This window comes from Scyliorhinus canicula, chromosome 2, assembly GCF_902713615.1.
Source record: "Scyliorhinus canicula chromosome 2, sScyCan1.1, whole genome shotgun sequence".
Lineage (NCBI taxonomy): Eukaryota > Metazoa > Chordata > Chondrichthyes > Carcharhiniformes > Scyliorhinidae > Scyliorhinus > Scyliorhinus canicula.
This window is the reverse complement of record NC_052147.1, coordinates 284,752,386-284,778,033: the sequence shown is the minus strand read 5'-3', so window position 1 is coordinate 284,778,033 and position 25,648 is coordinate 284,752,386. Positions and strand designations below refer to the sequence as shown.

General features: G+C 53.7%; 2 protein-coding genes across 3 annotated transcripts in view; one reads left to right on the top strand and one right to left on the bottom strand.

Moving 5' to 3' along the window:
• LOC119962220 (C-X-C chemokine receptor type 1-like) overlaps positions 1–20,060 on the bottom strand; it is a 158,415-nt gene extending 138,355 nt beyond the window's left edge. Inside the window, exon 1 of the mRNA XM_038790195.1 lies at positions 19,919–20,060. Coding sequence (XP_038646123.1) covers positions 19,919–19,987 — 69 coding nt within the window. The 5' untranslated portion in view covers positions 19,988–20,060. The remainder of the gene's footprint in view (positions 1–19,918) is intronic.
• The window catches only part of arpc2 (actin related protein 2/3 complex, subunit 2), a 60,241-nt gene continuing 50,074 nt past the window's right edge, over positions 15,482–25,648 (top strand). For both annotated transcript variants that reach the window (XM_038790199.1, XM_038790198.1), the window contains exons 1-3: positions 15,482–15,666; positions 22,461–22,495; positions 23,474–23,586. In XM_038790199.1, coding sequence (XP_038646127.1) covers positions 15,593–15,666; positions 22,461–22,495; positions 23,474–23,586 — 222 coding nt within the window. In that variant the 5' untranslated portion in view covers positions 15,482–15,592. The remainder of the gene's footprint in view (positions 15,667–22,460; positions 22,496–23,473; positions 23,587–25,648) is intronic.

Genomic DNA, 25,648 nt, shown 5'->3' with positions numbered 1-25,648 from the left:
TTTCAGCTCCTCGGTCTGTGTTTCCTCTGACCCCATGAGTTTTTCATAGACGTCCAAAACCCTCCCGTCTCCCACCCACATTCTGGAAACTACCCTGTCCTGTATCCCCCTTGGTGGTAGGAACGGGAAGGTTGAGACCTGCCTGCGTAGGAAGGCCCGTGCCTGCAGGTACCTAAACTCATTCCCTCCCATCAATTCAAATTTCTCCTCCAACTCCCTCAGGCTGGGAAAGCTCCCCTCTATGAACAGATCTGCCATCCTCTCGATCCCTCCTCTCTGCCATCTCCGGAACCCTCCATCCACCCTCTCCGGGGCAAACCAGTGTTGGGCAGAGATGCCGTTACCAATGCCCCCAAACTCATGCCATTTACATGATGCCACCTCTACTCGCTCCCACACCGGCGGCACCCCCCCCCCCCCCCCCCAACCGCCCACTTCCTAATCATGGCTATATTTGCCGCCCAATAGTAATTGCTAAAGTTCGGCAGTGCCAGCCCGCTCTGCCCCCAGCTACGCTCCCGCATCCCCTTTTTTACTCGTGGGGTCTTGCCCGCCCATACAAAACCAGAGATCACCTTGTTTACCCGTTTAAAAATGGCCGGTGAATAAAGATGGGGAGACACTGAAAAACAAACAGGAATCTCGGGAGGACCGTCATCACTCCCAGCCAGTGATAGCAGGACCATGTCCCACCTTCGGAAGTCTTCCTTCATTTGGTCCACCAGTCGGATCACATTTAGCTGATGTAGCCGTTCCCATTCCCGTGCCACCTGGATGCCTAGATACCGAATGCTTCCCCCTACCACTCCAAACGGCAACTCCCCCAGTCGCCTCTCCTGCTTCCTCGAGTTAGTAGAAAGTGAACTCCTTCACTCTCGGCCGCCCAAACGTCCATGGGTTCACTCCCCAATCTGCTCCATAAACCCCTTTAGCTCCTCTGCCATTGCTGGAACCCGGCCTATCTTTGTGCTCGACCGGTCTAGCCTTGGGTCAATGACTGTGTTGAAGTCGCCCCTCCATGACCAACTTATCCAAGTCCAGGTCCGGGATCTTCCCCAACATCCTCCTTCAACAACTCCACATCATCCCAGTTTGGCGCGTAAACATTCACAAGTATCACCAGCAGCCCTTCCAGCTTCCCACTAACCATGATGTAACGGCCTCCCACATCCCCAACTATTCTTCTCGCCTCAAAGAACAAAGAAAATTACAGCACAGGAACAGGCCCTTTGGCCCTCCCAGCCTGCGCCGATCCAGATCCTTTATCTAAACCTGTCTCCTATTTTCCAAGGTCTACTTCCCTCTGTTCCCGCCCATTCATATATCTGTCCAGATGCATCTTAAATGATGCTATCGTGCCCGCCTCTACCACCTCCGCTGGCAAAGCGTTCCAGGCACCCACCACCCTCTGCGTAAAAAACTTTCCACGCACATCTCCCTTAAACTTTCCCCCTCTCACCTTCAAATCGTGACCCCTTGTAACTGACACCCTATCCACATCAATTTTCCCCAAGACCCTTCCATTGACCATATAGTCCGCTCTTGAATTTGATCTTCCAAAATGCATCACCTCGCATTTGCCTGGATTGAACTCCATCTGCCATTTCTCTGCCCAACTCTCCAATCTATCTATATTTTGCTGTATTCTCTGACAGTCCTCCTCGCTATCTGCAACTCCACCAATCTTAGTATCATCTGCAAACTTGCTAATCAGACCACCTATACCTTCCTCCAGGTCATTTATGTAGATCACAAACAACAGTGGTCTGAGCACGGATCCCTGTGGAACACCACTAGTCACCCTTCTCCATTTTGAGACACTCCCTTCCACCACTACTCTCTGTCTCCTGTTGCCCAGCCAGTTCTTTATCCATCTAGCTAGTACACCCTGAACCCCATACAACTTCACTTTTTCCATCAACCTGCCATGGGAAACCTTATCAAACGCCTTACTAAAGTCCATGTATACAACATCTACAGCCCTTCCCTCATCAATTTTGTCACTTCCTTAAAGAATTCTATTAGGTTTGTAAGACATGACCTTCCCTGCACAAAACCATGCTGCCTATCACTGATAAGTCTATTTTCTTCCAGATGGGAATAGATCCTATCCCTCAGTATCTTCTCCAACAGTTTGCCTACCACTGACGTCAAGCTCACAGGTCTATAATTCCTTGGATTATCCCTGCTACCCTTCTTAAACAAAGGGACAACATTAGCAATTCTCCAGTCCTCCGGGACCTCACCCGTGCTCAAGGATGCTGCAAAGATATCTGTTAAGGCCCCAGCTATTTCGACCCTCGCTTCCCTCAGCAACCTGGGATAGATCCCATCCGGTCCTGGGGACTTGTCCACCTTAATGTCTTTCAGAATACCCAAAACTTCCCCCTTCCGTATGACAACTTGACCGAGAGTATTTAAACATCCATCCCTAGCCTCAACATCCATCTTGTCCCTCTCCTTTGTGAATACCGATGCAAAGTACTCATTAAGAATCTCACCCATTTCCTTTGAGTCCACGCATAAATTCCCTCTTTTGTCTTTAAGTCGGCCAATCCTTTCTCTAGTTACCCTCTTGCTCCTTACATATGAATAAAATGCTTTGGGATTTTCCTTAACCCTGTTAGCCAAAGATATTTCATGACCCCTTTTAGCCCTCTTTATTGCGCGTTTGAGATTCGTCCTACTTTCCCGATATTCCTCCAAAGCTTCATCAGTTTTGAGTTGCCTCAATCCTATGTATGCTTCCTTTTTCATTTTAGCTAGTCTCACAATTTCACCCGTCATCCATGGTTCCCTAATCTTGCCATTTCTATCTTTCATTTTCACAGGAACATGTCTGTCCTGCACTCCAATCAACCTTTCCTTAAAAGACTTCCACATTTCAAATGTGGATTTACCCTTAAACAGCTGCTTCCAATCCACATTCCCTAGCTCCTGCTGAATTTTGTTATACTCTGCCTTTCCCCAATTTAGCACTGTTCCTTTCGGACCCCTCTTGTCCTTGTCCATGAGTATTCTAAAACTTACGGAATTGTGATCGCTATTCCCAAAGTAATCACCGACTGAAACATCAACCACCTGGCCGGGATCATTCCCCAATACCAGGTCCAGTATGGCCCCTTCCCGAGTTGGACTATTTACATACTGCTCTAAAAAACTCTCCTGGATGCTCCTTACAAACTCTGCTCCATCTACGCCTCCAACACTATTCGAATCCCATTCAATGTTGGGGAAGTTAAAATCTCCCATCACAACCACCCTCGAATGACACTCGCTTATTAATCAGGATCTTTGTGACCCCTCTAGTCTTCGAGTCTAGCCTCGAGTGAAATACCTGCCCGACCCATCCCTTCCTTAATCTAATATCTGGTCAGTTTCTCTGAGATGCGTCTCCTGTAACATTGCCACGTCCGCCTTCAATCCCCTCAAATGCGCGAACATGCCTGCCCTCTTACCCCTCTAACGTTCCGTGTGATCAGCCTTGTCGAGGGGCTTCTCGCCCCCCCCCCCCCACCCCCCTCCGCCGATCAGCCATCACCTTTCTTAGGCCAGTCTCCAGCTCGCGCCCCACGCACCCGCAGGCCCCCCCCCCCCCAGACAGCCTCCATCCCCGACCTCCCTTTTATCCCCCAGCAACAGTCCCTCCCCCATCAGCAGAGCAATTCCCCCTCCCCCCGCCCCCGCCCCCAGTAACAGCACAGTAAAAACAGCCCCCTTCAACCAGTATAACATCTGCTCATCCCCCACTGCTCCTCCGTGAGCCAGCCCACCCAGCTAGCTTGGTAGCCCCCGCCCATGGCGCCAAACATTTTCCCACCTGTTGTTTTCCCCCCTCCCCCTCTCGGACACACATATGCAAAAGAAAACACGCCCCGCCCAGTTAACCAAAAAGAAAGAAAAAGAAAAGAAAAACCCCACATCGAAAATTCACACCTCCATCCCCCACCAGTATAAATGCAAACTTTAACTTACAAAACTTACAAAACTAACTTACAAAAATACACGGCAACTCCAGGATCGATACAGAAGGGGCTGGTTTAGCTCACTCGGCTATATCGCTGGCTTTTACAGAGGACCAAGCAGGCCAGCAGCACGGTTCGATTCCCGTACCAGCCTCCCCGGACAGGAGCCGGAATGTGGCGACTAGGGGCTTTGCACAGTAACTTCACTGAAGCCTACTCGTGACAATAAGCGATTTTCATTTTAATTTTCATTCGTTTCATTTCATTTTTCAGAAGGCATTACAAATATAGTCCAAAAGCAAAAACATTTTTAACGTGAACACGGCAGCAAAGTTCAAGCACCTCAGTCCCCTGCCAGCCTCTTTCCTTCTGGCAAAGTCCATCACTTCCTCGGGCGACTCAAAATAGAAGTGTTGCTTCTCATAGGTGACCCAAAGACGGGCCGGATACAGCAGTCCAAACTTCACCTTCTACTTGAAAAGGCTCGACTTTACTTGGTTGAATCCCGCTCTTCGCCTGGCTACGTCCACGCTCAGGTCTGGGTAAATGCGCAGGATGCTATTCTCCCACTTACAGCTCCATGTCTGCTTGGCCCACCGTAAAATACGCTACTTGTCCAGGTACCTGTGCAATCTCACCACCATCGCCCTCTGGGGTCACCTACACGCGGCTTCTTCGCTAGTGCTCTGTGCGCCCTGTCCACCTCCACGGCTCGGGTGAACATCCCATACCCCATTAGCTTCTCGAGCACTATATATGCCCCTGAATCCGCTCCTTCGGACCCCTCCCGGAGACCAACAATCCTCAAGTTCTGCCGGCGGGACCTATTCTCTAGAACCTCCACCTTCTCCTGGAGCCTTTTCTGCTGGTCTCTCAGCATCTCCACCTCCAACTCCATTGGTGTTTGGTGTTCCTCATGCTCGGTCAGCGCCTTCTCCACTTTCTGGATCGGCCAATCTTGAGCATCCAATTTCTGTTCCAGCTGATCAATCGATTCTTTAATCGGGCCCAAGAATTCCTGTTTCTGCTTGGCGAAGCCCTCTTGAATGAACTTCATCAACTGCTCCGTGGACCACTGGGTCGTCAAGTCAGGACTCCAGTCGTCCGCCATGCATTTTCCTGCTGCAGCTTCAACCCAGGCCTTCTCTGTTCGCCTATTTCTTCCTTTGTGAGCACTCCTGGTCCGCCTATCCATGCACTGGTGTGGGACTCCTCCTTATGGTCGCGTCCACTATCAATTTTCCAAGTAAAATCCAAGAAAAAATTGGGGGAAAGGTCCAAAGGTCCGACCCGAGCGGGAGCTACCAAATGTGCGACCTATTCCTTCATGTCCGCCACCGGAGATCGATCCTTGTCTTTCTCAAGTAACATGGAAATCGATGCCTGACCCAAAGTTTGTGGTAACACTTCCCTATCCCCTCCTTAAACATCCCCACCATCAGGGGTACCAGCTTATCTTTGAACTTTGTATAATATTCCACCGGAAACCCATCCGGCCCTGCCACCTTCCCCGACTGCATCCTCCCAATCACATCTTTTATCTGCTGCTCCACTATCGTCCCCTCTAATGTAGCCCTGTCCCCCTCCCCTAACCTCGGATACTCCAGCCCATCTAGAAATTCCTGCATCTCCCATCCTCCCCTAGGGGGCTCTGACCTGTAAAACCTCTCGTATAATTCCTTAAAAACCTTGTTAATCTGATCTGGAGCTACCACCAACTTCCCTGCCCTGACCCGCACCTGGACAATTTCCCTTGCTGCAGCCTCCCTCTGAAACTGACCTGCCAACATGCGGCCCTGCCTTCTGTCCATGTTTGTAAACTGCACCCCTTGCTCGCCTCAATTGGTCTACCGCCTTCCTGGTAGATAGTCGGTCAGACATCGCCTGGAGTTCCTTCCTCTTTTCCAACTTTGCTGGGTCCCAATCTTTTGCAGAACTCCTGTCTACATCCAGTATCTCATCTATTACCTTCTGATGTTCCAACCTCTCCTCCTTGTCTAGCATAGCCTTGAACAAGATCACCTCACCCCTCCCCGCCGCCTTCAGAGCCTCCCAGACAACTGCCTTCGACACCTCACCCGTGCAGTTAAAACCTACATATTCCTCGATTACTTTTTCAATTTTGTCACAGAACCCTCGGTCCCCCAAGAGTCCCGCATCTAACTTCCACCCTGGTCTCTGTACCATCCCCTTCTCCAGTACCTTATCCACCCAATGTGGAGCATGATCTGATATTGCAATTGCCGAGTACTCCGACCCTTTAACCCCAGCTGATAGCGCCTTCCCCACCATGAAAATGTCAATCCGCCAGTACACCTTATGGACCGCTGAGAAAAACGAGCATTCCAGCTCCCTCGGGTGCCGAGACCTCCAAGAGTCCACCCCAGCCAGCGCCTTTGCACCCCCCCCCCCCCCCGGCGCGATCAGCGAGCGTGGCTGTGACCTGTCCAATCTTGGCTCCTGCACAAGTTCCAGTCCCCCCCCCCCCCCACCGCTATCAGTTTGTGTGTGTAAGGCCGCCCTGTATAAGAGACCGGTTCGACCCAGCTCGTCTCCGAGTAACATTTGAGAGAAAAGACTATTTATTCGACGTGCCAGGAGAGACGGACTCTTTTGTTAAAAGACACAAGTTAGACGTGTTGTAATTGGGTTTTTTGGCTGAGTTGACGGGCATGTTGGATTGTTACATTGTTGGGGTTTCATGTTGTTTCTCGTTTTCTTCCATGTTCTTGTTGGAGTTGAGTTCTTATCGTTTGTGATTAGAATTGGGGTTTTACCCAATGTGGGCTTCTGTTCATTGTGTTAATCTACAGCTTCCTTTTGGTGAGCAAGTTCAATGGGGTTTTGGTATTTTGTTGTTTATTCTATTTTTCTCTTACTCCAGTTGGGAGCCTCCCTGCTAACTAAGGAGTTAGCTAACAAAAGCAGTTTCTCTGGAGCCCATTATAGTAGATTATTTTTCAGATAAAGAGCTTCGAGTTCTTGTTTTGTTTGGGTTTGTTAAACGTACAGTTTAGTACTAGGGTAAGTTTATATTTGTCTCATTTGTATTTGTATTTGTACTTGTGTATGGTCGTAACCAATGGCAACAGTGTTGGGTGGAGGGGAGGGGGTAATTTGTTGGCGGTGTCTGTTCATTTTTATTTGTCCAGTCTTTTGACCTGGTTTGGTGGTCACTGTGGGTGGATCCTTTTGCTTTACATTTTCTTTAAAAAAATAATAATCTTTATTATTGTCACAAGTAGGCTTACATTAACACTGCAATGAAATTACTGTGAAAACATATTGACCACCCGGAAGGCGGAGGCGCAGTGGAGGAGGGTGCAGGGGGCGGTATACGAGTACGGGGAGAAGGCGAGTCGGATGCTGGCCCACCAGCTCCGGAAGCGGGAGGCGGCGAGGGAGATAGGGGGAGTTAGAGATGTAGGAGGGAGTCTGGTGCGGAGTGTAAGGGGCATTAACCGGGTGTTCAGGACCTTCTATGAGGAGTTGTACTGGTCAGTGCCCCCTGGGGAGGGGGGTGGGATGGACCGCTTCTTGGACAAGCTGGAGTTCCCGAGAGTGGGGGAGGAGCGGGCGGAGGGTCTGGGGGCCCCAATCGAGTTGGAGGAGCTGATCAAGGCGATGGGGAGTACGCAGTCAGGGAAGGCACTGGGGCCTGACGGGTTCCCGGTGGAATTTTACAAGAAGTTTTCAGACCTGTTGGGCCCGCTGTTAGTGAGGACCCTGAACGTGGCAAGGGAGTGGGGTGGGGTGGGGGGGGGGGGGCTTGCCCCTGACTATGTCCAGAGCATTAATTTCATTGATTTTGAAGTGGGATAAGGACCCCGTCCAGTGTGGATCTTACAGGCCGATCTCGCTCCTCAATGTGGACGCGAAGCTGTTGGCCAAGATACTGGCCAGGAGGGTGGAGGATGTGGTCCCGCAGGTCATCCACGAGGAACAAAGGGGTTTTGTGAAGGGGAGGCAGCTGAATGTCAATGTGCGGAGGCTTCTCAACGTCATAATGATGTCGGCGGTGGACGGGGAGGCGGAGATAGTGGCATCGATGGATGCGGAGAAAGCTTTTGATAGGGTGGAGTGGAGCTACCTGTGGGAGGTGTTGAGGAGGTTTGGGTTTGGTGAGGGATTCATTAGTTGGGAGAGGCTGTTGTATAATGCTCCGGTGGCGAGCGTGGTGACGAATGTGAGGAGGTCGGAGGACTTTCGGTTGTCCCGGGGGATGAGGCAGGGGTGCCCCTTGTCTCCCCTGCTCTTCACGTTGGCGATCGAACCCCTGGCCATGGCGCTGAGGGAATCGAGGAACTGGAGGGGGATTGTGCGGGGGGGGGAGGGGGGGGGGGGGCACTGGCTGTCGCTGTACGCGGACGATTTACTGCTGTACATTGCGGATCTGGCGGGGGGGGGGGGGGGGGGGGAGATGCCAGAGGTGATGAAGATCCTGGGGGAGTTCGGAGACTTCTCTGGCTATAAGCTCAATGTGGGGAAGAATGAGCTGTTTGTGGTGCATATGGGGGACCAGGAGAAAGAGAGATAGGGGAGCTCCCGCTGAAAAGGGCAGAGAGGAGCGTCAGATACCTGGGAGTCCAGATAGCCAGGAGCTGGGGGGCCCTGCATAGGTTAAACTTCACGAGGCTGGTGGAGCAGATGGAGGAGGAGTTCAGGAGGTGGGATGTGCTGCCACTCTCCCTAGCGGGCAGGGTCCAGTCGGTTAAGATGACGGTGCTCCCGAGGTTTTTGTTTCTCTTCCAGTGTTTACCCATTCTGATCCCGAAGGCTTTCTTTAGGAGGGTTAACAGGAGTATTACGGGGTTTGTGTGGGCGCAGAAGACCCCGAGGATGAGGAGGGTATTCTTGGAGCGAGGCAGGGTGGATTGGCGCTGCCCCACCTGTGTGGGTATTACTGGGCTGCGAACGTGGCAATGATTCGTAGGTGGGTGATGAAAATGAAAATCGCTTATTGTCACGAGTAGGCTTCAATGAAGTTACTGTGAAAAGCCCCTAGTCGCCACATTCCGGCCCCTGTCTGGGGAGGCTGGTACGGGAATGGAGGGGGAGGGAGCCGCATGGAAGAGGATGGAGGCAGCGTCCTGTGTGGGCACGAGTTTAGAGGCGCTGGTGACGGCCCTGTTGCCTCTCCCCCCGGCAAGGTATTCTTCGAGTCCAGTAGTGGTGGCTACCCTCAAAATCTGGGGGCAGTGGAGGAGGCATGGGGGGAAGCGAAGGCCTCGGTTTGGTCCCCGATACGGGGGAACCACCGGTTTGTACCAGGGAGGATAGATGGAGGGTTTTTGAGTTGGCACAGGGCAGATATCAGGCGGATTGGGGACCTTTTCCTCGATGGGAAGTTTGCGACCTTAGAGGAGGTGGAGGGGAAGTGGGGTCTACCCCCAGGGAATTCCTTTAGGTACAAGCAGATTAGGGCGTTTGTTAGGCGGCAGGTGGCGGAGATTCCGCTACTGCCGCCAAGGGGCGTTCAGGATAGGGTGCTCTCGGGGACGTGGGTCAGGTGATGCAGGAGGAGGAGGAGGCCTCGGTGGAGGAGGGCTACGGGTGTGTTATGGGGGTTTGTTCTCATGGTTTTATGCTTATTTATTTTTCTTGTTGTTAATTTATTGTTTTTGTATTGGAGGGGAGGGGTTACTGTCTTTCTTTGTTGTGATAAAATTTGTTGTTGAAAAATTTGAATAAAAATTATTTTTAAAAAGAGAAATTACTGTGAAAATCCCCTAGTTGCCACACTCCGGCACCTGTTCGGGTACACGGAGGGAGAATTCAGAATGTCCAATTCATCTAACTGCACGTCTTTCGGGACTTAAGGGAGGAAACCGGAGCACCCGGAGAAAAACCACACAGACACGGGGAGAACGTGCAAATATCCCTTGATTAATTTCTCTTGATGGAAATGGCTGACTCTGGATTGAGGGGGGTGGGGGCGTTGTTGCTATATTTACTCACCATAAATATGGCAGTCAATAAGGTTGCCCATCTTTTGTCCAGATATTGATATTATTTTGCTTTCAGAGCCGCCAGGTATCAAATGATACCACCACAAGGTTCAACCGGATATCAATCAAAGACCCAACAACTAATTAGTTAGTTCAAGTTCAATAATAGTTTATTTACACACAAGATTAACTTACACATGCAACATAAACACTACCAGCTAAATTACACCTAACACTATGACAACCTATACTTAACTTCAGGCACTCGGCTCAGGTCAGAGGAACAGTGGCCTTTGTTCGAATCTGGATCTGCTGGGTCTGGAGAAGTAACTGCGGTTCAGCTGGGCTCATCCGTCTGGTAGCGGGCGTTGGACTTCGACTTGCTTCTGGTGGTGCTACAGGTGGAGATGGACGTTACCAGAGCACCAGGTCCAAAAGAGATCGAACACATGTCAGTGTCTCTCTTTATCCTTGGAGAGTTTCGCACTCTTTTGGGCGGTCCTGAAGTTTGGACCCAATTAATTGGGCAGTTCTCGATCACTGTCTTCAATCTGGGCCAATAAAGGGGCGGGTGCCTTGATGGCTGGGCGTGTCCTAAGCGGTCATTGACCTTGGCTGTTTATGCTTTCTGAGTAAAGGGAGTGGCGCCGATGTCTGGAATTGTATCGGATACCTGAGTATCAATCCTTTGTCTTCGGGAAATGGGTCATTAGAATGCAACTTGGCTGGGGGTTTCGGTACTGTCTGGTTCTCTGCTTACAAAAATACATTTAGGCTCTGAGCCAGCCTGAATCTTGTATTGGCCATATTTCTCTTGAGTCTTTGCAAATGTCCATGTTTCTTTGTAAGCGGCCATCCCAGATGGCTACAGGGTGGGGAGAGATCTCCAATTGAAATGAAAATGAAAATCACTTATTGTCACGAGTAGGCTTCAATGAAGTTACTGTGAAAAGCCCCTAGTCGCCACATTCCGGCGCCTGTCCGGGGAGGCTGGTACGGGAACCGAACTGTGCTGCTGGCCTACTTGGTCTGCTTTAAAAGCCAGCGATTTAGCCTGGTGAGCTAAACCAGCCCCTAGCTAAACCAGCCCCTGGTCACCTGGAACGTTAGGTGTTTGAATGGCCCAGTGAAAAGATCGAGGGCGTTAGATCATCGCAAGAGTTTAAAATCCCATGTGGTGTTTTTGCAAGAGACCAATTTGGGTCAGAAATCAAACCAGGCTGCGCAAGGGGCGTCCGGGGGTCGGATTTACATTTGGGATTTAAGGCAGGGCCAGGGTTACGGCGATTTCTATTCAGAAAAGGGTTTGGTTTTCTGCCTCTATGATTATAGCTGACCCCAGTGGTTGATATGCTGTTGTCTCTGGCTCCTTGGTGGGTTCTCCAGTTGTCATGGTCAACGTTTAGGCCCGCAACTGGGACGATATGAATTTCATTATCTCCCTGCTGGGCTCCCTCCCCAATTCAGACTCGCAACAGCTTATTTTTGGTGGGGACCTGAATTATGTCTTGGACTCTGGATTGGATTCTTCGAGTCTAAATCTCTTGCTCCATCGAGGATGACCAGAGGTTTGTCGTCCTGGGCTTACTCTGGACAAATGCATGGTCCCAGAGTCACAACACAAGGGAATTAACCAATAATGCTTATAAAAATACCCAAAATCTTTGGCCCTTGGTTGCCAATATTCACATTCACCAGGTTTGTAATTATACACATGATTAGTGTTTATTTATAACAAGAACTATAATGAAATATAGGGCATCACAGTAGCACAGAGGTTAGCACTTCACAGTGCCAGGGGTCCCAGGTTCGATTCCCCGCAGGGGCCTCTCCGATCGGAGTGGCGAGATTCCCACCACCGCCACTTCCCGGGTGGCGGAGAATCTCTGCCACGGCAGGGGCGGGATTTTCGGCGGCCCCAGGCGATTCTCCGACCCTGCTGGGGGTCGGAGAATTTTGCCCCAGAGCTGAATGCCAGAGGTGAGGTGAGAGTGACTGCCCTGACATAAAGACAGCATTTGACCGAGTATGGCATTAAGGAGCCCGAGCTAAACTGGAGTCAATGGGAATCAGGGGGAAAACTCTCCGCTGGTTGGAGTCATACCCGGCACAAAGGAAGATGGTTGTGGTGGTTCGTGGTCAATCATCTCAACTTCAGGACATCACTGCAGGAGTTCATCTTCAGCTGCTTCATCAATGTTCTCCCTTCCATCATAAGGTCAGAAGTGGGGATGTTCACTGATGACTGCACAATGTTCAGCACCATTTGCGACTCCTCAGATAGTGAAGCAGTCCGTGTCCAAATGCAGCAAGACCTGGACAATATCCAGGCTTGGGGCTGACAAGTGGCAAGTTACATTCGCGCCACACAAAGGCCTGGGAATGACCATCTCCAACAAGAGAGGATCTAACCATCGGCCCTTGACATTCAATGGCATTTACCATAGCTGAATCCCCCACAATCAACAGCTTGGGGTTACCGTTGATCAGAAACTGAACTGGACCCAGCCACATTAATACTGTGGCTACCTGGGCAGATCAAAGGCTAGGAATCCTACGGTGAGTAACTCACCTCCTGACCCCAAAGCCTGTCCACCATCTGCAAGGCACAAGTCAGGAGTGTGATGGAATACTCTCCACTTGCCTGGATGAGTGCAGCTCCAACAAAACTCAAGAAGCTCGACACCATCCAGGACAAAGCAGCCCCGCTTGATTGCTCCCCTTCCACAAACATTCAAATCCTCCACCACCGACGAACAGTATCAGCCGTGTGTACCATCTACAAGATGCACTGCAGTAACTCACCAAGGTTCCTTAGACAGCGCCTTCCAAACCCACAACCACTACCATCTAGAAGGACAAGAGCAGCAGATACCTGGGAACCCCACCACCTGGAGGTTCCCCTCCAATCACTCACCACCCTGACTTGGAAATATATCGGCCGTTCCTTCACTGTCACTGGGGCAACATCCTGGAACCCCCTCCCTAACAGCACAGTGGGTGTACCTACACCTCAAGGACTGTAGCACTTCAAGAAGGCAACTCACCAGCACCTTCTCAAGGACATCTAGGGATGAGCAATAAAGGCTGGCCTCACCAGCGACACCCACATGCCATAAATGAATATTTTTAAATCACCTTCCCATCCAATTTGGTGTCATCTGCAAATATGGAGATATTACTTTTTTAAAACAAATTTAGAGTGCCCAATTCATTTTTTCCAATTAAGGGGCAATTTAGCGTGGCCAATCCACCTACCCTGCACATCTTTGGGTTGTGGGGGTGAAACCCACGCAGACATGAGGAGAATGTGCAAACTCCACACGGACAATGACCCAGAGCCGGGATTGAACTGCGGATCTCGGCGCTGTGAGGAGCAGTGCTAACCACTGCGCCACCGTGCTGCCCTGAGATATTACATTTTGTTCCCTCATCTAAAACATTAATGTATATTTTGAATAGCTGGGGCCTTGCACTGATCCCTGCGGTATCCCACTAGTCACTGCCTGTCAATTTGAAAATGACCCATTAATTCCTAGTTTGTTTCCTGTCTAAGGACCAGTTTTCTATCCATCTCAACACACTACCCCTAATCTCATGCACTTTAAATTTACACACTAATCTCTTATGCGGGACTTTGTCAAAAGCCTTCTGAAAGTTCAAATATGCCACATCCACTGGCTTCCCCTTGTCAACTGTACTGGTTACCTCTTCGAAGAATTTAAGTAGATTTGTAATGCTTGATTTCCCCTTAATAAATGTAAAAAGGGAGGTCTAATGCAGGTAGGGAATATACAGTGAATGGTAGAACCCTCAAGAGTATTGACAGTTAGAGAGATCTAGGTGTACAGGTCCACAGGTTACTGAAAGGGGCAACACAGGTTGAGAAGTTTGCCTTCATTGGCCGGGGCATTGAGTATAAGAATTGGCAAGTCATGTTCCAGCTGTATAGAACCTTAGTTAGGCCACACTTGGAGTATAGTGTTCAATTCTGGTTGCCACGCTATCAGGGGGATGTAGAGGCTTTAGAGAGGGTGCAGAAGAGATTTAGCAGGATGTTGCCTGGTATGGAGGGCATTAGCTATGAGGAGCGGTTGAATAAACTCGGTTTGTTCTCACTGGAACGAAGGAGGTTGAGGGGCGACCTGATAGAGGTCTACAAAATTATGAGGGGCATAGACAGAGTGACTAGTCAGAGGCTTTTTCCCAGGGTGGAGGGGTCAGTTACTGGGGGGAATAGGTTTAAGGTGCGAGGGGCAAGGTTTAGAGGAGATGTACGAGGCCAGTTTTTACACAGAAGGTAGTAGGTGCCTGGAACTCGCTGCCGGAGGAGGTGATGGAAGCAGGGACGATAGTGACATTTAAGGGGCATCTTGACAAATACATGAATAGGATGGGAATAGAGGGATACGGACCCAGGAAGTGTAAAAGATTTTAGTTTAGACGGGCACCATGGTCGGCATGGGCTTGGAGGGCTGAAGGGCCATGGTCTATAACACCATGTTTTCTCTCTGCCTCCCTTTTTAAATTAGCCACCCTCCAATCTTCAGGAACTGTTCCAGAGTCTACAGAATCCTGGAAGATGACCACCAATGCATCCACTATTTCTAGAGCTACTTTCTTAAGTACTCTGGGATGTAGATTATCAGGCCTGGGGATTTATCAGCCTTCAATCTCAATTGCCCCAACACCATTTCTCTACTAATATTGATCTGCTTCAGTTCGTCCCTCTCACCTCCATTCCCCAGCATTTCTGTTTTCAAGCTCCTATCCCTCTCTTCACTCGCCCCTATTTACAATAATCACCTCTTCCCCACCTGTTAGTTTGTACACAACATTTAAATCTTGGAAGATGAAGAGTTGGTACCACTTGCTTCTGTACTACTGCAACATGGTAGCACAGTGGTTAGCACTGTTGCCTCACAGCACCCCCAGGGTCCCAGGTTAGATTCCCGGTTTGGGTCAGTGTATGTGCGTAGTCTGCGCGTTCTCCCCGAGTCTGCATGGGTTTCGTCTGGGGTCTCCAGTTTACTCCCACAAGTCCCGAAAGACGTGCTGTTAGGTGAATTGGACATTCTGAATTTTCCCTCTGTGTACCCGAACAGGCGCCAGAGTGTGGCAACTGGGGGATTTTCACAGTATCTTCATTGCAGTGTTAATGTAAGCCTACTTATGACAATAAAGATTATTATTATTATTATTATCTTTGCAACAGTTACTCTTTAAATATTCCCCGTTCTTCAGCAGGGTCATTGGACCAGAAATATTGAGAGAGATTGTAACTCATTCAGAAACCACACAGTGCTTGGAGTCAATATTGGTCTGATTAACTTTGTTTCTGTTTGCTGTGCTGAGGGACCCTGAATGTTTCCAGCTCTTTCGGTTTTCAGTTTAGATTTTTAATATATTATTTACCATTCTGCTGCTTTGCTGCCTTGCCCCCGGCCTGTGTGGAGTTGATGGCCTGAGTGAGGTTCCAGCAGGAGCAATGGCAGGGGGCCCGACCCAGTATGCACCGCGGCTGGGATAGCCCTCTATCCGCCCCTCGAACCGGGACCGGAACAGGAAGCTGCGCAGCAGGCGCGCCACAGCCGCCGGAAGTGGTTGCGGCCTTGTTTCCGGCAGGCGAGCCTAGAGTGTGAGGCGAGGCCGAGAGGTAGAGGCTGAGAGAGCGGCACCATGATCCTGCTGGAGATCAACAACCGCATCGTGGAGGAGACGCTCAGCCTGAAGCTCGAGAACGCGGATGCGGGGTAGAGACAGCGCGGGCCCGGCGGGAGAGAGCGCGGGCGGGGCCCCCATTCCCGGGCGGGGCCCCCATTCCCGGGCGGGGCCCCCATTCCCGGGCGGGGCCCCCATTCCCGGGCGGGGCGCAGTCAGTCAACCCCCCCGCACCACCCCCTCCCCCCCCCCCCCCCCCCGCACCACCCCCTCCCTCCCCCCCCCCCCCCGCACCACCCCCTCCACCCCCCCCCCCGCACCACCACCCCTCCCCCCCCCCCCGCACCACCCCCCTCCCCCCCCCCCGCACCACCCCCTCCCCCCCCCCCCGCACCACCCCCTCCCCCCCCCCCCCCCGCACCACCCCCTCCCCCCCCCGCACCACCCCCCTCCCCCCCCCCGCACCACCCCCTCCCCCCCCCCCCCGCACCACCCCCCTCCCCCCCCCCCCCGCACCACCCCCTCCCCCCCCCCCCGCACCACCCCCTCCCCCCCCCCCCGCACCACCCCCTCCCCCCCCCCCGCACCACCCCCTCCCCCCCCCCCCCACCACCACCCTCCCCCCCCGCACCACCCCCTCCCCCCCCCCCCCGGGCACCACCCCTTCCCCCACCCCACCCCGCACCACCCCGCCCCGCACACCCCCTCCCCCCCGCCCCGCAACACCCCCTCCCCCCCCCCCGCAACACCCCCTCCCCCCCGCAACACCCCCTCCCCCCGCAACACCCCCCGCCGCCCCGCAACACCCCTCCCCCCCGCAACCACCCCCTCCCCCCCGCCCCGCACACCCCTCCCCCCCGCAACACCCCCTCCCCCCCGCAACACCCCCCTCCCCCGCAACACCCCCCCTCCCCCGCAACACCCCCCCCCCCCAACACCCCCCCCCCCCGCAACACCCCCTCCCCCCCGCAACACCCCCCCCCCCCGCAACACCCCCCTCCCCCGCAACACCCTCCCCCCCAACACCCCCTCCCCCCGCAACACCCCCTCCCCCCAACACCCTCCCCCCGCAACACCCCCTCCCCCCGCAACACCCCCCCCCCCGCACACCCCTCCCCCCCCCCCGCACACACCCCCTCCCCCCCGCAACACCCCCTCCCCCCGCAACCCCCCTCCCCCCGCACTCCCCCTCCCCCCCCCCGCAACGCCCCCTCCCCCCCCCGCACGCCCCCTCCCCCCCGCAACGCCCCTCCCCCCCCAACGCCCCCCCCCCCCCAACTCCCTCCCCCCCAACGCCCCCTCCCCCCGCAACGCCCCCTCCCCCCCGCAACGCCCCCTCCCCCCCGCAACGCCCCTCCCCCCCGCAACGCCACCCCTCCCCCCCCGCAACGCCCCCCTCCCCCCCCGCAACGCCCCCCCCCCCCCCCCGCAACGCCCCCTCCCCCCCCGCAACGCCCCCTCCCCCCGCAACGCCCCCTCCCCCCGCAACGCCCCCTCCCCCCCGCAACGCCCCTCCCCCCCCTCAACGCCCCTCCCCCCCCCGCAACGCCCCTCCCCCCGCAACGCCCCCTCCCCCCGCACGCCCCCTCCCCCCGCAACGCCCCCCCCCCTCCCCCCCGCAACGCCCCCTCCCCCCCCCGCAACGCCCCCTCCCCCCCCGCAACGCCCCCTCCCCCCCCGCAACGCCCCTCCCCCCCCCGCAACGCCCCCTCCCCTCCCCCCCCGCAACGCCCCCCCCCCCGCAACGCCCCCTCCCCCCCCGCAACGCCCCCTCCCCCCCCGCAACGCCCCCTCCCCCCCCCCCCGCAACGCCCCTCCCCCCCCGCAACGCCCCTCCCCCCCCCGCAACGCCCCCTCCCCCCCCCGCAACGCCCCCTCCCCCCCCGCAACGCCCTCCCCCCCCCGCACGCCCCCTCCCCCCCCCGCAACGCCCCCTCCCCCCCCCGCAACGCCCCTCCCCCCCCCCGCAACGCCCCCTCCCCCCCCCCGCAACGCCCCCCTCCCCCCCCCGCAACGCCCCCTCCCCCCCCCGCAACGCCCCCTCCCCCCCCCCAACGCCCCCTCCCCCCCCCCCAACCCTCCCCCCCCCCCCCGCAACGCCCCTCCCCCCCCCGCAACGCCCCCTCCCCCCCCGCAACGCCCCCTCCCCCCCCCCGCAACACCCCTCCCCCACCCCCCCCCGCAACCACCCCCTCCCCCCCCCCAACGCCCCCTCCCCCCCGCAACGCCCCCTCCCCCCCCGCAACGCCCCCTCCCCCCCCGCAACGCCCCCTCCCCCCGCAACGCCCCCTCCCCCCCCGCAACGCCCCCTCCCCCCCTCGCAACGCCCCCTCCCCCCCTCGCACGCCCCCTCCCCCCTCGCATTGCCCCCTCCCCCCCGCAACGCCCCCTCCCCCCCCGCACCCCCCTCCCCCGCAACGCCCCCTCCCCCCCAAACGCCCCCCCTCCCCTCCGCAACGCCCCCTCCCCCCCCAGCAACGCCCCTCCCCCCGCAACGCCCCCTCCCCCCCGCAACGCCCCCCCCCCGCAACGCCCCCCCCCCCGCAACACCCCTCCCCCGCAACCCCCTCCCCCGCAACCCCTCCACCTCCCTGCGCAACACCCCCCCCACCTCCCCGCAACACCCCCTCCCCCGCAACTCCCTCTCCCCCGCAACACCCCCCCCCTGCAATACCCCCCCCCGCAACACCACCCCCTCCCCCCCGCCCACCACCACCTCCCCCCCCCGCACCACCCCCTCCCCCCCCGCAACACCCCCTCCCCCCCCGCAACGCGCCCCCCCCCGCAACACCCCCTCCCCCCAACGCCCCCTCCCCCCCCCGCAACGCGCCCTCCCCCCCCCGCAACGCGCCCTCCCCCCCGCAACGCCCCTCCCCCCCCAACGCCCCCTCCCCCCCGCAACGCCCCCTCCCCCCCCGCAACGCCCCCTCCCCCCCGCAACGCCCCCTCCCCCCCGCAACGCCCCTCCCCCTCGCAACGCCCCCTCCCCACCCCCCTCCCCCCCCGCAACGCCCCCCCCCCCCAACGCCCCCTCCCCCCCCGCAACGCCCCCTACCCCCCCACAACGCCCCCCTCTCCCCCCCCAACAGCCCTCCTCCCCCCCCCCGCAAGCGCACCACCCCGTAACTCCCCCCCCCCCGCAAGCGCCCCCTCCCCCCCGCAACGCCCCCTCCCAACCCACCAGTCAACCGCCCCTCCCCCCCCTATCCCCCCTCCCCCCCCCCAACCCTCCCCTCCCCCCCCCCCTTCACTACCCCCCTCCTCCACCCGCAACAACCCCCCTCCCCCCGCAACACCCCTCCCCCCCGCAACATACCCCCCTCCCCGCAACACCCCTCCACCTCCCCGCACACCCCTCCACCTCCCCGCAACAACACCCTCCACCTCCCCCGCAACACCCCCCTCCCCCGCAAGCTCCCTCTACCCCCCCCGCAAACACCCCCCCCCACCCACGAACACCACCCCCTCCCCCCCCCGCCCACCACCCCCTCCCCCCCCCCCCCCCCCCACCGCAACACCCCCTCCAAGCCTGTGCCGATCATGGGTCCTATCTCCTTCTATAATCCATCTGTCTAATCAGATAAGTCTTGAATGTCGCTAACATATTTGCCTCAACCACCTCACTTGGCGGTGCATTCCAGGCCTCCACCCTCTGTGTAAAAAAAAAAAAAAACAGTTCCCCTGCACATCTCCACTGGTGTAAACCTTTTCTGTACTGTTCAGGGCGTCTTAACAAATACATGAATAGGATGGGAATAGAGGGATACGGACCCAGGAAGTGTAGAAGTTTGTAGTTTAGTCGGGCAGCATGGTCGGCATGGGCTTGGAGGGCCGACGAGCCTGTTCCTGTGCTGTACTTTTCTTTGTACTCTCCTCAAAGCCTCCACGTTCTCCTGATGATGCGGTGACCAGAATTGGACACAGTGTTCCAAATGTGGCCCAACCAACATTCTATATAACTAACATAATTTGTGAGCTTTTATACCCTGTCCTATGAAGGCAAGCATGCCATCTGCTTTCTTTACCACCATTTCCACCTGTGCTGCCACTTTCAAGGATCTGTGGATCTGTACACCCAGATCTCTCAATGTCTCTATGCTCTGGATACTTGTCATTTATTTTATAGCTCCCATCTGTATTGGATCTACCAAAATGCATCACCTTGCATTTGTCTGGGTTAAGTTCCATTTATTAACATTAATATTCCATTCTGCTTGCCATAAGTACCATCTAATTGGCCTTCCTAATCATTTGCTGTCCCTGCAAACCAACTTGGTGAGTCATCTGCACTGACACCGAGATCCCTCTGTACCATCTCGTTCCACCGTCTCCCACGTCACTTACGTGATTTGCTGCCGTTCTGTTCTTCCTGCCAGAGTTGGCAAGTTCCCATTTTCTCAGTCCAGCTGCCATATTTCTGCCCACTCGAATAACCTGGCGACATCCCTTTGCAGGCTCTCCGCTTCCTCCTGACAACTTGCTTTCCTGCCTCTCTTGGTATTACCAGCAAATATTAGCAATCGTACATTCGGTGCCTTCATCCGAATCCTTGATGCAAATATGCGGGTGTTCTGTACTGTCAGAGGTGCTGTGTCTCAGGTGAACAGGAGTTCTGTCTGCTGTCCTGGACAATGTTTATTCCACAATCGGCAATGCTAAAATGTTAACTCGTTGCTATCTGTGGGATCTTCATGTGTGTAAATTTGGCAAACACTCCAAGCGGCATCAATTGAGCTGTTCATGAAATACTTCATATCTGATCCATAACACACACGATGAAGCCAAGCTAGATAAAGTGTGACTTTGCCACTCTGAGGGTCCTGTCGGTGGGATTTCAGAGTACTTGTTGCCTGTGGAATTCATATCCTGATTGCAAACAATATCTGAGAGAGGACTAGGCCAGGGAAGCATTTGAAGCTGTAAGTATAACCAGAAGAGGATTGGGACTCTGGGCGAATACAAGTGGTGACAGCTTGATCCCTGCTTGCTATGTAGGAGTTAACTCCAGTTCCTGTTCTTCAGCTAGGTTCCTGTTCTCTATTTTGCATGTTTTGTTTCTGCAGACAAGAAAGGGTTAATCGGTAAGTATGAAGCTGCAATTGCAGAACCTGACCGCCCTCAGCTCTGTCACAGGAACCCAACTGTTCCCTTATTTGATTTCAGTAATCTCAATCATTGTGGTTTTATTTTTTAAAGATTAAAAGCAAATAACAGCAAATCAGACAACTGAGCTGCGAGCCTAATGAATGCACTCCGAGGGTGTGGTTCTCTCACTGTCCAGGACAAAGCAGTTCTGCTTGATTGGCACAACATTCACACAAACATTCACTCCCTGTGCCACTGACACACAGTAGCAGCTGTGTGTAACACCTACAAGATGCATGGCAGCAACTCTCCTTAGACAGCACCTTCCAAACCCGTGACCTCTGCCGTATAGAAGTACCAAGAGCAGCAGAAACCTGGGAACCCCACCACCTGAGATTTCCCCTCCAAGTCACTCACCACCCTAACTTGGAAATATATTGAAAGAGAAAATGCTGGAAAATCGCCGTTCCTTCACTGTTGTTGGGCCTAAATCCTTGAAGTCCCTCCCTAACTGCACTGCACAGTCCCCACAGGTACTGCAGACAAGATCTCCAGGGCAATTGGGGATGGGCAACCATTGTGGCCTAACCAGCGACGGCCACATCCCGCAAACGATTTTTTAAAAGTGAGGGAGGGGTCCCACATTTGGAGGAGATGGGCCCTCAGTTTGGGAGGAGTGGGGTGCCTGCATTTAGCTCACTCAGCTAAATCGCTGGCTTTTAAAGCAGACCAAGCAGGCCAACAGCACGGTTCGATTCCCGTACCAGCCTCCCCGGACAGGCGCCGGAATGTGGCGACTAGGGACTTTTCACAGTAACTTCATTGAAGCCTACTCGTGACAATAAGCGATTTTCATTTTCATTCATTTTGAGGAGGGGTGGATTCCCAATGCTCTGGTGTGTATTTGAGGCAGACACAATGGCTCTAAGTTTCAGCACCTGGAGGAGGAAGTGCGTTTCGTACAGGGAACTTAGATGATGCAGGAGAGTGACACAGACTCAGTTGTGTTAATCCTGTGTGAAAATTTGCATTGATAATAATGCCTCACGGTGGAAATGTATCACCGCTGCAGATTGTGAAGAGAATCACGTCATGTAGCAGGTGCACATGGCAAGGCCCCACAATGCAATGGAAGACTCGTTTATGTACTTTTGCCGTCTTGCTTGAGGGAGAGACATTAACCAGGATGTTGAGATCACTTTCAAATAATGCCACACTTCAAAAACAGTCTCCTAAATCGATGAGAAAGACGATGAAGAGGCAGCGAGAAGTGGGGTGTGGAGGAAAGAAAGGGGTAAATTGCCTCCCTGGTCCTGATATCGCTGCCCAATGTACAGAAAATGATTTATTTTACTCCCGATCATTCTATCTCTATGTGTTATATTGAATAAGGAGAGTACAGTATTGAGCGGCATGGTGATGTAGTGGTAGCACTGTTGCCTCGTTGGCAAAGGCCCAGGTTTGATCCTGGCCCCAGGGCACTGTCCGTGTGGAGTTTACACATTTTCTCTCTCTCTCTCTCTCTCTCTCTCTCTCTCTCTCTCCTCCTCCCCCCCCCCCCCCAACCTAAAAATGTGCAGGGTACGTGGATTGGACACACTAAATTGCCCCTTAATTGGAATTTTTTTTAAAAAGGAGAGTACAGTATTGACATTTACTCCTAATCGCACAGCACCTATTGACACAGTCCGGTATTTTACCCACCCATCCGCGCACTCACTGATTGGAGCTATGGTGAGTTGTGTGGCTATTGCTTTCTGAATGAGAGCCCTGTTTGAACTAACTCTTTCTTTCTTTACAGCAACAAACCTGATACAGTGGAAGTCACTTTTGCAGGTAAGGATTGGCCTCTGGTGTTTCAGTGCTAACAGAGACATGGGACTTTGTACCCTGGGGCTGATACGGGGCTGACAGTTCTGGATCCTGGCATAGCTTCACCATGGCTTGCTCCTGTCTTGCCATCATAGTCATTTTGACAGAGAAGGAGGCTATTCAATCCCTGCCGGTTCTGTCGAGCAGTCAATCCTATTTCCCCACTCTATCCCCGGAGCCCTGTCAGTTTATCCCTCGGGTATCCATCCAGTTTCTTTCAAAATCATTAATCACCATCTCATCCACCACCCTTGCGAACAGTGAGCTCCCCATCCATCATTAACACTCGCTGCATAATAAATTTCTTCCTCGTACCTACCCCCTGAAGCAAACTTTGTAGCTGATCATGCTTCAATGTGTGAAGCCCAAGATCCCATATGTTTTGCTAATTATTGCTGGTATGTGCTGTAGCTGTGTTCGATTCCCAGCTCAGAAAAAGGCCGTGTCAGATTTGAGTGGGTGTGCACGCAGGCTGGTTTGGTTTCTGCCCTGGGCTGTATGCAGAGGGCAGAGACCAGAACAGTACAATTGTCTGAGCTCTCCAAACACTGGAAGGCTAATCCAGTGCTTTGCCAGGAGCACAGGGTGAGGTATTTAGTTTGGCTATGATTTCATCTGTCGTCTCTGCCCTCAGATTAGAGTCATAAATACAGAAGAGGCCCTTCGGGTCATCGAGTTTGCAGCAACAAAACTACACTCATCCACTTTCCAGCCCATAGGCCTAAATGTTCTGATATTTCAAGTGCTTATCCGCGCACTTTTTAAAGGTCGTTTCCAGAGTAATATGCGGATCAATGGCATCTCTTTCTCTCTTTACCCACCATATTGCAGTTTGGGCAGCTGTGTAGGAAGGGATAGGATGTTGTTACAGGCGGGCCGTGGTCTGGATCACTGAGGGACGGTCGGTTTTGACGTTTCTTCAACGTTTCCTCTTTGCTTCAGATTTTGATGGGGTCCTTTATCACATTTCCAACCCAAATGGGGACAAGACCAAGGTGATGGTCAGCATTTCGCTGAAGTTCTACAAAGAGCTGCAGGATCACGGAGCGGATGAGGTGAGTGTAACCAGATGGGGGCATGAAAGCTATCACTCCAGTTGTTAACGACTATAATAAGGTAATAATCTTTATTGTCACAAGTAGGCTTACATTAACACTGCAATGAAGTTACTGGGAAAGGCCCCTAGTCACCACATTCCGGCGCTTGTTCAGGTACACCGGGGGGGGGGGGAATTCAGAATGTCCAAATTACCTAACAGCACGTCTTTCGGGGCCTCGTGGGAGGAAACCGGAGCTTCCGGAGGAAACCTACACAGACACGGGGAGAACGTGCAGACTCCACACAGACAGTGACCCAAGCCGGGAATCAAACCTAGGACCCTGAAGCAATTGTGCTAACCACTGTGCTGCCCAAGGTTTAGGGAGGGCATCCCAGAGTTCAGCGTCCAGGCCGCTGAAGGCTCAACTGTTAATAGTAGGGAGATAAATATCAGAGATGCTGTGGAAACCAGCATTGGTGGAACAATCACTGAGGGTTGGAGGAGGTTAGAGATTGGGAGGGTCTTGGCCATGGTTGGGAATTTTGCAGGGGAGGTGCTTTTGGAACAGTTGATGTGATGAATTGTCTACCTTTGTCCCTGGGATTTCCAGAATTTCATAGGAACAGGCCAATCAGCCCTCGAGCCTGTCCGGCCATTCAATGAGATTTGACCCAGCTCCATATACCTGCCTTTGGCTCATATCCCTTAATACCTTTGCTGAACAAAAATGTATCTCTGATTCAAAATTAACAACTCCCCCTGTATTTTAAAATACTTGTCACGATCAGTTTTCTTTGGTAGGCAGTGAATGAGTGCAGGGAAAAGATGCAATTCTGCATCAGTAAAGCGCCATACGCAATTAGCTGAACGCTTTGTTACCCGGCTGTGTCTATTTAGTTACACCCGTCTTTTTAGATGAATTTCTTTTCTGTTGATATTGGGATTGCAGGGCATATATGAAGCAATTGCCAGGAGAAGCAGAGGGCAGATCAGTGCAGTGAGTTGTCATGATCCTATTTGAAAAGATGGATTTGGATTTGTTTATTGTCACGTGTACCGAGGTACAGTGAAAAGTATTTTTCTGCGAGCAGCTCAACAGATCATTAAGTACATGGAAGAAAAAGGAATAAAAGAAAATATATAATAGGGCAACACAAGGTACACAATATAACTACATAGACACCGGCATCGGATGAAGCATACAGGGTAGTGTTAATTAGGTCAGTCCAAAAGAGGGTCGTTTAGGAGTCTGGTAACAGCGGGGAAGAAGCTGTTTTTGAGTCTGTTCGTGCGTGTTCTTGGTGAAAACGGAATGAATTCTGTCTATCAAAGGAAGTGGGTCTGATTGGACAGTTCTTTCAAAGAGCTAGCCCAGGTTTAAATGGGCCACATGGTCATCTCCCACAGTGGTGTGAGGATATTGAAATGAAAAAATTAAATGAAAATCGCTTGTCACGAGTAGGCTTCAATGAAGTTACTGTGAAAAGCCCCTAGTCGCCACATTCCGGCGCCTGTCTGGGGAGGCTGGTACGGGAATCGAACCATGCTGCTGGCCTGCTTGGTCTGCTTTAGAAGCCAGCGATTTAGCCCAGTGAGCTAAACCAGCCCCTGGTATTGGAACCCACTTCCTGCGATCTGTGGGTTTGAATCAGGGGAACAAATTCAACCCAGAGAGCTACACACCGAATACAATATGTATAGTGAGGTAACTGTTTGGACAAAATGTTGAGTAGGTAACAATAGGCGTGGGACAATCAGACAGGGTTCCAGAGAGGCAGGATTCATTGATGTTATCTGTCGGTGGGAACTAGCCCAATGACCTTTTCTCAATCTCCGGGAGGTGTCTGGATGAAAACTCGACACAGCCTTAATTTCATAGAATCAGAATTTGCAGTGCAGAAGGAGGCCATTCGGCCCATTGAGTCTGCACCGGCCCTTGGAAAGAGCACCCTACCCAAGCCCACACCTCCACCCTATCCCCGTAACTCCACCTAAGCACACCAAGGGCAATTTATCATGGCCAGTCCACCTAACCTGCACATCTCTGGACTGTGGGAGGAAACCGGAGCGCCCGGAGG